The 14857-nt window shown below is 45.4% G+C and overlaps 1 protein-coding gene across 1 annotated transcript; it reads right to left on the bottom strand.

Annotated features, from left to right (window-relative positions):
* Positions 1–12832: 12832 nt before the first annotated feature.
* LOC146056224 (general transcription factor II-I repeat domain-containing protein 2B-like) lies at positions 12833–14491 on the bottom strand. Its single transcript, XM_083168354.1, has one exon. The coding sequence runs from the start codon at positions 14489–14491 to the stop codon at positions 12833–12835; it is 1659 nt and encodes a 552-aa protein (XP_083024480.1).
* Positions 14492–14857: the final 366 nt, after the last annotated feature.

Genomic DNA, 14857 nt, shown 5'->3' with positions numbered 1-14857 from the left:
TAGGGGATAGGTGATAGAGGATAGGGGATAGGAGATAGGGGATAGGGGATAGGTGATAGGGGATAGGTGATAGAGGATAGGTGATAGGGGATAGAGGATAGGGGATAGGTGATAGAGGATAGGGGATAGGGGATAGGTGATAGGGGATAGGTGATAGGGGATAGGTGATAGGGGATAGGTGATAGGGGATAGGTGATAGGGGATAGGTGATAGGTGATAAAGCATAGGTGATAGGGGATAGGTGATAGATGATAGGGGATAGGTGATAGGTGATGGATGATAGGGGATAGGTGATAGAGGATAGGGGATAGGTGATAGGGGATAGAGGATAGGTGATAGATGATAGGGGATAGGTGATAGGTGATAGATGATAGGGGTTAGGTGATAGGGGATAGGTGATAGGGGATAGGTGATAGAGGATAGGTGATAGGGGATAGGTGATAGGGGATAGGTGATATGGGATAGGTGATAGGTGATAGGGGATAGGTGATAGAGGATAGGTGATAGGGGATAGAGGATAGGGGATAGGTGATAGAGGATAGGTGATAGAGGATAGGGGATAGAGGATAGGTGATAGAGGATAGGGGATAGGTGATAGATGATAGGGGATAGGTGATAGATGATAGGTGATAGGGGATAGGTGATAGAGGATAGGTGATAGAGGATAGGGGATAGATGATAGGGGATAGGTGATAGAGGATAGGTGATTGGGGATAGATGATAGGTGATAGGGGATAGGTGATAGAGGATAGGTGATAGGGGATAGGTGATAGAGGATAGGGGATAGAGGATAGGGGATAGAGGATAGGGGATAGGTGATAGATGATAGGGGGTAGGTGATAGAGGATAGGTGATAGGGGATAGGTGATAGGGGATAGGGGATAGGTGATAGATGATAGAGGATAGCTGATAGGGCATAGGTGATAGATGATAGGGGATAGGTGATAGAGGATAGGTGATAGGTGATAGAGGATAGGGGATAGGTGATAGAGGATAGGGGATAGGTGATAGAGGATAGGTGATAGGTGATAGAGGATAGGGGATAGGTGATAGAGGATAGGGGATAGGTGATAGAGGATAGGGGATAGGTGATAGAGGATAGGTGATAGATGATAGAGGATAGGGGATAGGTGATAGGGGATAGGTGATAGAGGATAGGTGATAGGGGGATAGGTGATAGATGATAGGTGATAGGGGATAGATGATAGGGGATAGGTGATAGAGGATAGGTGATAGGTGATAGGGGATAGGTGATAAAGGATAGGGGATAAGTGATAGGGGATAGGTGATAGAGGATAGGTGATAGAGGATAGGTGATAGGGATAGGTGATAGGGGATAGGTGATAGAGGATAGGTGATAGATGATAGGGGATAGGTGATAGGGGATAGGTGATAGGGGATAGGTGATAGGGGATAGGTGATAGGGGATAGGTGATAGATGATAGAGGATAGGGGATAGGTGATAGGGGATAGGTGATAGGGGAAAGGTGATAGAGGATAGGTGATAGGGGATAGGTGATAGGGGATAGGGGATAGGTGATAGAGGATAGGGGATAGAGGATAGGGGATAGGTGATAGGTGATAGAGGATAGGTGATAGGGGATAGAGGATAGGGGATAGAGGATAGGTGATAGAGGATAGGTGATAGATGATAGGGGATAGGTGATAGATGATAGGGGATAGGTGATAGGGGATAGGTGATAGGGGATAGGTGATAGAGGATAGGGGATAGGTGATAGATGATAGGGGATAAGTGATAGGAGATAGGGGATAGGTGATAGAGGATAGGTGATAGATGATAGAGGATAGGGGATAGGTGATAGGGGATAGGAGATAGGGGATAGGTGATAGGGGATAGGTGATAGGGGATAGGTGATAGGGGATAGGTGATAGGGGATAGGTGATAGGGGATAGGTGATAGGGGGATAGGTGATAGGGGATAGGTGATAGATGATAGAGGATAGGTGATAGGGGATAGGTGATAGGGGAAAGGTGATAGAGGATAGGTGATAGGGGATAGGTGATAGGGGATAGGTGATAGGTGATAGGGGATAGGTGATAGGGGATAGGTGATAGAGGATAGGTGATAGGGGATAGGTGATAGGTGATAGGGGATAGGTGATAGGGGATAGGTGATAGGGGGATAGGTGATAGGGGATAGGTGATAGGGGATAGGTGATAGATGATAGAGGATAGGTGATAGGGGATAGGTGATAGGGGAAAGGTGATAGAGGATAGGTGATAGGGGATAGGTGATAGGGGATAGGTGATAGGTGATAGATGATAGGGGATAGGTGATAGGGGATAGATGATAGGTGATAGGGGATAGGTGATAGGGGAAAGGTGATAGAGGATAGGTGATAGGGGATAGGTGATATGGGATAGGTGATAGGGGATAGGTGATAGGGGATAGGTGATAGAGGATAGGGGATAGGGGATAGGTGATAGAGGATAGGTGATAGAGGATAGAGGATAGGGGATAGAGGATAGGTGATAGAGGATAGGGGATAGGTGATAGGTGATAGATGATAGGGGATAGGTGATAGATGATAGGTGATAGGGGATAGGTGATAGAGGATAGAGGATAGGTGATAGAGGATAGGGGATAGATGATAGGTGATAGGGGATAGGTGATAGAGGATAGGTGATAGGGGATAGATGATAGGTGATAGGGGATAGGTGATAGAGGATAGGTGATAGGGGATAGGTGATAGAGGATAGGGGATAGGGGATAGAGGATAGGGGATAGAGGATAGGGGATAGGTGATAGATGATAGGGGGTAGGTGATAGGGGATAGGTGATAGGGGATAGGTGATAGATGATAGGGGATAGGTGATAGATGATAGAGGATAGGGGATAGGTGATAGATGATAGAGGATAGATGATAGGGGATAGGTGATAGAAGATAGGGGATAGGTGATAGAGGATAGGTGATAGGTGATAGAGGATAGGTGATAGAGGATAGGGGATAGGTGATAGAGGATAGGGGATAGGTGATAGAGGATAGGTGATAGATGATAGAGGATAGGGGATAGGTGATAGGGGATAGGTGATAGAGGATAGGTGATAGGGGGATAGGTGATAGATGATAGGTGATAGGGGATAGATGATAGGGGATAGGTGATAGAGGATAGGTGATAGGTGATAGAGGATAGGGGATAGGTGATAAAGGATAGGGGATAAGTGATAGGGGATAGGTGATAGAGGATAGGTGATAGAGGATAGGTGATAGGGGATAGGGGATAGGTGATAGAGGATAGGTGATAGATGATAGGGGATAGGTGATAGGGGATAGGTGATAGGGGATAGGGGATAGGTGATAGGGGATAGGTGATAGGGGATAGGTGATAGATGATAGAGGATAGGGGATAGGTGATAGGGGATAGGTGATAGGGGAAAGGTGATAGAGGATAGGGGATAGGGGATAGGTGATAGGGGATAGGTGATAGGGGATAGATGATAGGTGATAGAGGATAGGTGATAGGGGATAGGGGATAGGTGATAGAGGATAGGTGATAGGGGATAGAGGATAGGGGATAGAGGATAGGTGATAGAGGATAGGTGATAGATGATAGGGGATAGGTGATAGATGATAGGGGATAGGTGATAGGGGATAGGTGATAGGGGATAGGTGATAGAGGATAGGTGATAGGGGATAGGTGATAGATGATAGGTGATAGAGGATAGGTGATAGATGATAGGGGATAGGTGATAGAGGATAGGTGATAGATTATAGGGGATAGGTGATAGAGGATAGGGGATAGAGGATAGGGGATAGAGGATAGGGGATAGGGGATAGGTGATAGATGATAGGGGGTAGGTGATAGAGGATAGGTGATAGGGGATAGGTGATAGGGGATAGGTGATAGAGGATAGAGGATAGGTGATAGGGGATAGGTGATAGATGATAGGGGATAGGTGATAGATGATAGGGGATAGGTGATAGAGGATAGGTGATAGAGGATAGGGGATAGGTGATAGAGGATAGGGGATAGGTGATAGATGATAGGGGATAGGAGATAGGGGATAGGTGATAGAGGATAGGTGATAGATGATAGAGGATAGGGGATAGGTGATAGGGGATAGGTGATAGGGGATATGTGATAGAGGATAGGGGATAGGGGATAGGTGATAGAGGATAGGGGATAGGTGATAGAGGATAGGGGATAAGTGATAGGGGATAGGTGATAGAGGATAGGGGATAGGTGATAGGTGATAGGGGATAGGTGATAGGGGATAATTGATAGAGGATAGGTGATAGATGATAGGTGATAGAGGATAGGGGATAGGTGATAGGGGATAGAGGATAGGGGATAGGTGATAGATGATAGAGGATAGGTGATAGATGATAGGGGATAGGTGATAGATGATAGGGGATAGGGGATAGATGATATTGGATAGGTGATAGGTGATAGATGATAGGGGATAGGTGATAGGGGATAGGGGATAGAGGATAGGGGATAGAGGATAGGGGATAGGTGATAGATGATAGAGGATAGGTGATAGATGATAGGGGATAGGTGATAGATGATAGGGGATAGGTGATAGATGATAGAGGATAGATGATAGGGGATAGGTGATAGATGATAGGGGATAGGTGATAGAGGATAGGTGATAGGGGATAGGTGATAGGGGATAGATGATAGGGGATAGGTGATAGGGGATAGGTGATAGGGGATAGGTGATAGGGGATAGGTGATAGGGGATAGGGGATAGGTGATAGGGGATAGGTGATAGATGATAGGGGATAGATGATAGGGGATAGGTGATAGGGGAAAGGTGATAGAGGATAGGGGATAGGTGATAAAGGATAGGTGATTGGGGATAGGTGATAGGGGATAGGTGATAGGGGATAGGTGATAGAGGATAGGGGATAGAGGATATTTAATAGGGGATAGGTGATAGAGGATAGGGGATAGAGGATATTTAATAGGGGATAGGTGATAGAGGATAGGTGATAGAGGATAGGTGATAGAGGATAGGTGATAGAGGATAGGTGATAGAGGATAGAGGATAGGTGATAGAGGATAGGTGATAGAGGATAGGGGATAGGTGATAGAGGATAGGTGATAGAGCAGGGGTGGCCAACCCATCTGAGCTGAAGAGCCCCCAAAAAAATTCTGTTAAGTCAAAGAGCCGCAACAATAAAAAAATGGGCGTGACCTAGCTCCCGGAAGACCACGCCCCATTTTAAATAGGGCGTGGCTTGGCCTTAAAATAACATTTGAAGGAGCATGACTTTGGCCCTTATTCAGATATGATCGCAGTACAAATTTGTTCTCAAAATGTGCAACACCATGTGCACTGCAGGAGTGGCAAATGTAACATGTGCAAGGAGAGTTAGATTTGGTTGAGTTATTTTGTTTCTGTGCATGGAAAATATTGGCGGTTTTATTTTTACACTGCAAATAAGATTTCAGTTTCAGCACACCCCACCCAAATCTAACTCTCTCTGCACATTACATCTGCCCCACCTGCAGTGTACATGGTTTTTCCCATTTTGAAAACAAATTTGTGCTGCACTCAGATCTGAATAAGGGCCTTTGTGTAAACAAGCAGACAAGCACATGAAAAGACAACCGCATGGAAAGAGTACATAAAATGTGTATTTTTTTAAAAACATTTTTTATTAACTTTCAACTTTGGAACAATAATCGATTTTCCTCCTGGGTCTGTGAGACAGATTTGTGTTAAATCCTCTTTAGCAGGAGCTAAAAAGGTGGCACAATTAGCAGGAGAAATCTTAACATACATGAGCAACAGGTTCAGAAGATCAGCCATGTCAACGTTGGTAGATTGTAGAATAGTCCAGCAGTAGGGTGGTGGCCAGAACACCGCCAGTGAAATATCAACCACCAGATTTTTTTTTTTTTAATTGTGTAGTTTTTTATTGCATAAAAAGTGTACATCAAGCACAAGCATACAGTTATAACAGAGGTACATTAATATCTGTTAGGAGCAATGATAATAAAGCATCTCATTTTCCTTAAACATTTCTTGTGTATTTCTTGTATAGTCCATCCGAAAGATTGAATGCTTAAATAATATAGTTGTACACTTCGTGCTTTGCATATGAAATCCAAATTATTTATTTTTTCAACTTTATATCTAAATAGCTAAACTGCTTTAAGAGCTTACTTTCTCCTTTAAGGAGGAGAGACAGATAGAAGGAAAATAAAGTATTAGAGGAGAGAAGAGGAAGGAAGAGGAAAAAAAAAAAATATATAAAAAGGGAAGAGAGGGAAAAAGTAAAATAGAAAGAGAACAATTGAAAATCCTAGGATAGTATCATGCATATGGCAGTTGTACATTGTCATGATTAAAAGATGTGCATAGTCGAGGGTGAATGGAGGTGCTGAGTCATCTTTATACTTGACACACTAATAGCCAGCTTTATTAGTTAATTCAGCCGTTATTAAGATTGTGTTGAACGTCAATAGCTGTGGCAAATCTAGAGGACGTCCATCTGCTCCACTTATTCAGGTATGAGGCGGGAGAGCCCCTAACTCTGTAGGTGAATCTCTCATGCCCGGAGACCTCATTCACCAAGGCTCTCCAATTATAGATATTTGGACACGTAACATCGAACCACTTCCTGGCGATAAGGACCTTAGCCAGAGTTGTTAGACAGAGTACATATTTATATATTGCGGGCGATAAATTTTCTTCAAGGTCAAGGGCGAACATGCAGTATTTGGGATCAAAGGCTGGGATTGAGGGTTCAGTGATACCTATATCTGTCCAAACCGCTTCCCAGAATGCATAGATCTGTGGGCAGGACCAGAGCATGTGCCAGAAGTCAGCCGCAGGTGAGGTACATCTAGGGCACATGTCATCTGATCTAAGTCCAAACTGTCACACTCTATTTGTCCGATAAGGTAGCTGTATATAGCAGACACCTGGCCCTTTGTAGACAAGTTGTTAAGAAGGGTTTTAATTGGGGAGGTGGGGGGAGGGAGATTACTAAACTGCGCCTGAGCGGCATGTCTCAGCTGTAGGTATCGGAAGAAAAGCCTGTTTGACAGCTGGAATTCTTCAGACAGCTGTTGGAATGTTTTAATAGTTCCCTCCAGAAACAGCTGGGAAACAGATTTTAGACCCACCCCCATCCAAAAACCCTCAGACGAGAGTCTCCTAAATTCAGGGTAAGTTCTGTTATACCACAGAGGGGTCTCCACCTCCACACCACCCCAGCCGCACATCTTATGTGCTTGTCGCCACACCATTAGCGCCTGTCGAAAAAGAGGAGAAGTAGTAGGAGTGAAAGGACAGGAGAGAAGGAATTGAATTGGAGAAAGGCGGGACCCCACACACTCGGCATAGGCGCACTCAAAGGTAGACCCACATCGTCCCAGGATCCAGTCTGAGAGGTGCGCTAGTTGGGCTGCTATATAATATGCTTGGATATTTGGAAGACCCAGGCCTCCATCCACTCTTGATTTAGTTAGTGTTCTGAATGCAATTCTAGGTGGTCTATTCCCCCAAATAAAAGATGAGATTAGGCTATTTATACTCATAAAGGTATGCTTGGGTATATAAACCGGGGAATGTTGCAGCAAATATAGATACTTGGGGAGTATTGTCATTTTGGTGAGATTGACTCGTCCCATAACTATGAGGGGGAGTTTCCTCCATTGGTGAATACGCCCCTTAACTTCAGTAGTGACCGGGTCGATATTAAGCGATCTGAAGTCAGTCACCCTAGGGGTGACCCAGACCCCCAGATATTTGAATTTTAGGACCCACTGGAGGGGGGAGGAGGAAATCAGTTCATTTGGAATTATGCCTGAAATAGGAAGGATGCTAGATTTCCCCCAGTTTATCAGGAGGCCCGAGAACGCCCCAAATGTCTCTACAATTTCCAACATAGCCTGGAGGGAGGTTTCAGCGTCATTAAGAAAAAGGAGAGTATCGTCTGCATATAAGGCGACCACATCAGTCTGTCCCCCCAGGGGGATACCTTTAATCAGTGGGGATGTACGGAGCAAGATAGCCAATGGTTCTATAGCTAAGAGGGTGGGGGATAGAGGGCATCCCTGTCTAGTCCCTCTGTGAAGTGTAAATGCCGATGTCACAAACCCATTGACCAACATACGGGCCTTCGGGGAGGAATAGAGGAGACGGACCCAATTAATAAAAACAGGACCAAAAGCGAAACGCTGCAGGACCTCCCATAGGTAACCCCATTCAACGGAGTCGAAGGCTTTGGCCGCATCAAGTGACACTACCACCGCCCCCTCCCCGCAGTTCGTACCCCCCTGCAAATGACAAAAGAGCCGCCTAAGATTTCGGGTTGTGGACCGCCCTGGCATAAAGCCCGATTGGTCTTCGTGTATCACCGTGGTGATCACTGCGTTGAGTCTAATTGCTAGAATTTTTGCTAGTATCTTCACGTCTGTTTGGAGGAGTGAGATAGGGCGATAGGAATCTGGGAGGGTAGGGTCTTTTCCAGGTTTTGGGATCACCACTATTATTGCCTCTGACATAGATGGGGGGAGACCGCCACACCGTGTAAGATCGTTATATAACTGGAGGAGATAAGGGATGAAGTATTCCTTGTGTTTTTTGTACACCTCTATCGGGATGCCATCGCTACCGGGGGATTTTTTGTTTGGGAAAGAGGCAATAGCTGCCTCAACCTCCGAGGCTGTAATATCCGCTTCTGAGAGGTCAATAGAGTTCTGGGAGAGGGTGGGGATTGGGATCTGTGAGAGGTATTGGGTTAGTTGGATCGGGGTGTATGTCGCCCGAGACAAGTACAGCGAGGAATAGAATGACAAGAAGGTCTGAGCGATGTCAGGGGTGGTGAAGTATTCCATACCCCGAGGGTCGCAGATTTTTTGAACAGAGTTCATTGTCCTGTCATCTCGGGCTAGATATGCCAAGTAGGTGCCACTTACATCCGACTGGGAGTATCTAGCATGCGAGGAGAAGAGGAGGCTACGCTTGGACTTATCTAGTAGATAGTCAGTCCAAGCCTTACGTGCCCCATCCCACCTTTCCCTATCCCCAAGTAATCCTGACTCTAAATATGTGGCCTCACTCTGGGAGCATATTTTCTCCAGCTTCACTTCCTCCGCCCTACTAGCTTTTTTAATGGCTGCTATATTTTTTATAAGGGATCCCCGCATAACGGCTTTAAACGTGTCGTATACCAGAGTCTGTACAGGAGACATTATTCTCCTGGAAATCTCTCCACTCCCCAACCAATCTCTCATCATCCACCATGAGGGTAAGCCAGAAGGGATTCAGTCTCCAAGTAGCAGCACCCTTTGGTGGCATAAGATCAAGAGTAATCACTATAGGAGAGTGGTCTGATATCCCTCTTTGTAGGTATTCAATTGCCATCGTTTTATGTATAAGGTCTGGAGAGACAAGTGCCAGGTCTATTCTGGAGAATGCCTGATGTCCCGCTGAGTAGCAGGAGAATTGTGTTTGCTTTGGGTGTCTATATCTCCAAGCATCGACCAGATTGAGTTTTGCAAACGGGGTAGGGGAAGGGGCAGAGGGGAGTGCAGGGCGCTCCGAGCCTGATAGTTTGTCCAAGTGTTTATCTAAAATATTATTGAAGTCCCCTATACAGACAATTGGAGCTGATGGGAAAGAGGCCAAAAACGTTACCGCCTTCCTGAGCACCTCATTACTATAGGGGGGGGGATATATACAGCAAGTATGTTCATAAGGGTATGGTTTATGTGTGCCCTAAGGAAAATATATCTACCATATTGGTCTATTTGGTGGTGAGTGAGGTGAAAATTAATGGTTTTCTTGACCAAAATAGATACGCCTCTAGCATTGGGCGAAAAAGTGGAGTGGAACATGTGGCCCACCCAGGGTTTTTTAAGGGACATGGATCTAGTTCCTACCAAGTGGGTTTCCGATAGGCACACTATGTCTGCCCCGTGTTTTTTAATCTCTGAGAGGACCAGGGAACGCTTGATGCGGTCATTAAGTCCACGGACGTTCCAGCCGAGTATGCGGAGCCCCGCTAAAGGTTGAGACTGAGACATTTGTAGTGTAGAGCAGATGTAATAAAAGGATGAAGAAAGACATAGATGTTAGCTAGAAAAGAAGATGAGTTTTTTCGGGCCATAAGGATATGGAAGAGGGAATACACCCATAGTCTAAGTCCCTTTGCTTTAAATGTCGTTAATGCTAGTGTATCTTTTGTGAGAATCGTCAACACCCGACGTCTATACCTGCACATATATTCATTTTTGCAAGCACATCTTAGTAGAATTGTATAGATTGCCATTTTACATTTTAAAATAAATAATGGGGAAAAGAAAAAGGGAAGGAGAAAGAGTACAGGGAGAAAAAACAACCCCAACATCCCAGCCCACCCGGTATACCTATCGAACATTAGATATACTTTGGATCCCTAGTAACCTAAACAGATAACCTAACTAACAGATAACTATAAAAAGAGAGAAGACGAGAGAAGAAAAAAAAACCTCGGGGTATAGAGACCAGCGGTCACCTATCTGTTAACTATTTCCTAGCATTAAGCTCCATTTGGGAACACATTTCCTGTATGAGGATTAGATTTAGAAAAAAAAAAAAAGATTAGATAGCCTGAGTTGCTTGCATAAAACACAATTAAGCATTGATATGACAGAAGTCCACCTCTTAGAGAAAACAGAACATTTATGCTCACATGTGGAAGGTCAGTCAGAGCGTTATGGCCTACGATCAAGCCAGTGTTCAGCCTCTTGTGGAGTGTTAAAGAAGTGAGAGTCTCCATCCAATACTACCCGCAGACGCGCCGGGAAGAGCATGGAGTATTGGATCTGTCGGTCTCGGAGTTTTCTCTTGACCTGAAGAAACTGGGCTCTTGTCTTCTGGATGTCCGCGGCGAAATCTGGATACGCTGCCACAACTTGGTTGTCAAACTTTAGGGGACCCTGTACACGGGCAAGACGGAGGACGGCATCTCTGTCCCTGTAGTGCAAGAAGCGGGCGATGAATGTACGTGGGGGTGCACCCGGAGGTGGGGCCCTAGCAGGAAGACGATGGGCCCTTTCAACCGCGAAGTGTTGACTAAAGTCTCCATCTGGAAACAGGTCCCGGAGCCACCTCTCGAGGAACTTCTCAGGGGCAGAACCCTCCGCTCTCTCGGGGAGGCCCACAAAGCGTACATTGTTGCGACGCAGCCGCCCCTCCATATCCGAGAGCTTAGACTTGACAGCTGACATCTGTGTGGTTAAGTCAGCGACCGCAGTCTTAAGGGGGTTGGTTGTATCTTCCAGGTCAGATATGTGATGTTCCGCTTCTCCCACTCTCTCTCTTATTTTTTGCATATCATGACGAATGAGGGAAATGTCTGACTGCACCTGGCCAATCTTATCGGTGACTCTCTGTTCAGACGCCGATATGGCCAGTATCTGTTGCGTGGATTGGGCAGGATCCTCAGGAGGCGGTGGTTCATCTTCTGCCTGTGAAGGTGGAGGGGGGTTAGGGGTCTGGGGGGGCTGAGCTGAGGATGAGGCTTGGGAAGGGCGGGCATATTTTTCCAGTTTAGCCGCAGCTGTTGCAGCAGTAGATTTCCCCATTGCTGCTGGGATGTCTGGAGCGTGGAATGTAATTTCTTAGAAGACCAGCAGGGGGAGCAAGCTGTGTAGACAATTGGGAGTACCCCGTGCCTCCAAAATGGCTCCTCTTGAAAAAAGAGAAATAATGGGGAGGGTGAAAAAAAAAGCCAGGAGTATCAGGCCCAGTCTCAGGTGTATAGGGCTTAGGACCTGGAGTGTATACAGGGCTCCCAGACAGATAAAAGTGTCCAAGGCAGAGGTTTAGGAGAGGTGTTGGTTCTGGAGGTTAGGGTAGGGCATTGGGTATGTTTCAGCCAGAGGAAGGGATCTGGGGTGAGGGATAGGGGGAGGATGCCGCCTCTGTGTCCTACCCCGCTTCCTCCCGTATCGTCTCTAAGCTGTCCAGTGGCACTGGCAGGCTCACCTGTCTCTCCGCCGATTCTCCTTAGGGAGCCGCCACCTCCCGCGGGGTGTTGAAATGGAGGGCGGCTAGCTCCCACGTCCAGCCGGCCGCTCCAGGCTGTGTACGCCGAGCGGGGGGACGGAGCTGCGGACGCACGTCACACCCGCTCTCCGGGTTCTGTGCAGAGCAGTCAGGCGGGGAGATGGGGCGAGTCTCACCCTGCCGCTGTTGTTTGTGGACGTCGGGAGGGGAAGAGGGTCCCGTCGCAGGCACTGAGTGTGTCAGGATGCAAGATGGCGGGTCGTGCCTCGCGGTGAGTGTCCGAGGCTGCACAGAGATCAGGTGCAGGAGTTCTTTTGGAGCCTTCAAGCTGGCACAAACGAAGTCTCTATGCAGCGGTGGGGCTCTGTGCTTGGTTTGGGGCAACCCAGGCGTGTATAGGGTGCAGGAATAAGGATTTTTAAGAGGATTATTAGGGAGCTCACGGAGTCAGCGTCTACTCACATGCCCGGCCAAGCCACGCCCCCTATCAACCACCAGATTTATATAAAGAGCAAAAAAGTCCCAATAACATTTCAAACAAAGACCAGGCAGTAATCAGGGCTACGAGCACCAAACATAGAAAGGCATAGATGCCTATTGTGCATAAGGATCAGAGTAGCTAAAATAAATGATAGCACACACACAGGATGCCAGTACTAAAAGACAACGAGGGTACACCAGGCAGTTACCAAGTGAACAACTTGTAAAGTGCAGGGGAGCTTTAGGAGCACCGGTGAGTAGGTGTGGGGTGCCTATGGTCTCCCAGGCAGGATAATTTTTCAAATTTTCGGTGAAGTTCACTTACCCTGCGTCCACAGAAGCTCGGTCATGCCACGTCCCCTGCTGTCCTTTTTCTTAGTGAGACTTCTGACAGTCCTTGTTATCAATCATTTTTTTAAATTCTGGGTCATATGCGGTTGTCGCTACTCGCAGTAATTCTCTTACATGTGTATCTGTTAGAACAGATCTATGCTTTGATTTAACTTGTTTTAGTGTAGAAAAAAAAGACTCACAAAGGTAAGTAGAACCAAACATTGATAAAAGTCTGAGTGCTGCACATTTGACATTGGGGTATTTCTCCATTGGTACAGTTCTCCAGAACTCAATTGTTCCATCTTTCAGGACAGATTTAAGTCGGTCATCCTCATAAAATTCAAGCATCTCAATCTGTGTACTTGCTTCATCTGTGACTAAAGGGGCTTTCAAAGTGTTGGCATCCGTATTGAAAGGGTCAACTAGGAATCTAATCTGAGTTTTTTTCAGCTGTAGATCATGGAATCTTTCCAGAAAGCTGTCTTTAAGTTCTTCAGTCAATATTGCATACCGTGCTGTGCTACTTTTTAAGATATCAGGTACTTGTTCACTTTCCTTTAACAGTAAAGGAAAATGTGTTAGATCTCCCTTTTGAAGTTGAGTATTGAACAAATTGAGTGTGCTGATAAAAGAAAATATACTTTGCACCATGTCAGGCAGTATCTTGAATTTCCCTTGAAGATCCAGGTTGAGTCTGTCGAGATGCCGCAGCATGTCCACAAGAAATGCCAGGTCTAAAACCCATTGTGGATCTGACAGCTCAGGGTATTCCTTTCCTTTTGCTTCCATAAAAATCTTCACAGGGTTCAAAAGTTCCAAAAAACGAGATAAGACTTTACCTTTTGAAAGCCACCTTACGGTACAGTAAAGTGGCAGGTCGCCTGGAAGACCTTGGTCAAGCTCAGCAATGAGATTCCTAAATTGTCTGTGATTGAGAGCATGTGTGCGAATAAAATTGACTATTTTTAGGACAGGATCCATTACGTGATCCAAATGTAACTTTTTAGATACCAGTTGCTCCCGATGGATGATGCAGTGAAACGTCCAGAAGTCACGGAACTGTTTGTCAGCCCGGCACAGTCCCACAAGGCCATTCACAGATCCAACCATGGATGGTGCCCCATCAGTTGCCATTGCTGTAAGCTTTGATATAGGCAACTTTGATTTTGCCATAACATCCATCAGTGTTTCTTTCACATCAATGCCCCGGGTTCGGTCTTTTAAAGGCATTATATCAAGGAGTTCTTCCTTGATTACACAATCCTTTGAAACAGTCCGTACAAATATTGCCAATTGAGATTTGTCCTGGACATCACAAGACTCGTCTAGTGCAATGCTGAGGTATTCACATTTTTGAAGATCAGAAGTTAATTGAGATTCAACAGAAACATTTATGTCTGATATTCTATGCTCAACTGTATGTCGTGAGAGTTGTAGGTCTGAAACCATTTTTTTCAGAGCTATATTTTCTGGGCACAGGATGGACACTACATCTGTGAGACATTTTTTAACAAATTCACCTTCATTATAAGGTTTTTTTGCACGGGCAATATTCCAAGCAACTTTATAAGAGGCATGTGTAACTGTCTCAGAATGTTTGGAAAATTTCTGGAACACTTGTGTTTGTTTTGCAATTTGACCCTTCAAAGTTTTTACCTTGTGAGATCGTAGTTCAGTACCTATAGGGAATTCCTCGTCCATTTTAGCATGATGTGTGCTAAAATGACGTTGAAGATTTGAACACTTGAAGTGTGTTAGTGCAGTCTGGCATATCAGACAGAGGGGTTTGCCTTTGTGATCTATGAAAAAATACAAGTTTTCCCATTCCGTTAAGAATGTTCTGTGTTCATCCTCGTATTTACGTTTATTTTGGGTTTTCTTTTCCATGTTTAAAGATGCTTGGAATATTCTGCAATTTCATAGAAAATAAAATACATTCATACGCTATCAAAAATGTTTAAATTAGGTCTGCAGACTATTATCAATCTATCATGTATATGGCACAAGTTCACTATTGCACACAAAAAACAATCCACATAAAAGCACAGCAGCCTACCAAAGAATCTT

This window comes from Crinia signifera, unplaced genomic scaffold, assembly GCF_055691185.1.
Source record: "Crinia signifera unplaced genomic scaffold, ASM5569118v1 HAP2_SCAFFOLD_744, whole genome shotgun sequence".
Lineage (NCBI taxonomy): Eukaryota > Metazoa > Chordata > Amphibia > Anura > Myobatrachidae > Crinia > Crinia signifera.
The sequence above is the reverse complement of the archived record's forward strand: the minus strand, read 5'-3'. Positions and strand labels throughout refer to the sequence as shown.

Bases quoted from the DNA above. Each gene is read 5' to 3' on its own strand.
- LOC146056224 (XM_083168354.1), bottom strand. From the start codon at position 14,491: ATGGACGAGGAATTCCCTATAGGTACTGAACTACGATCTCACAAGGTA.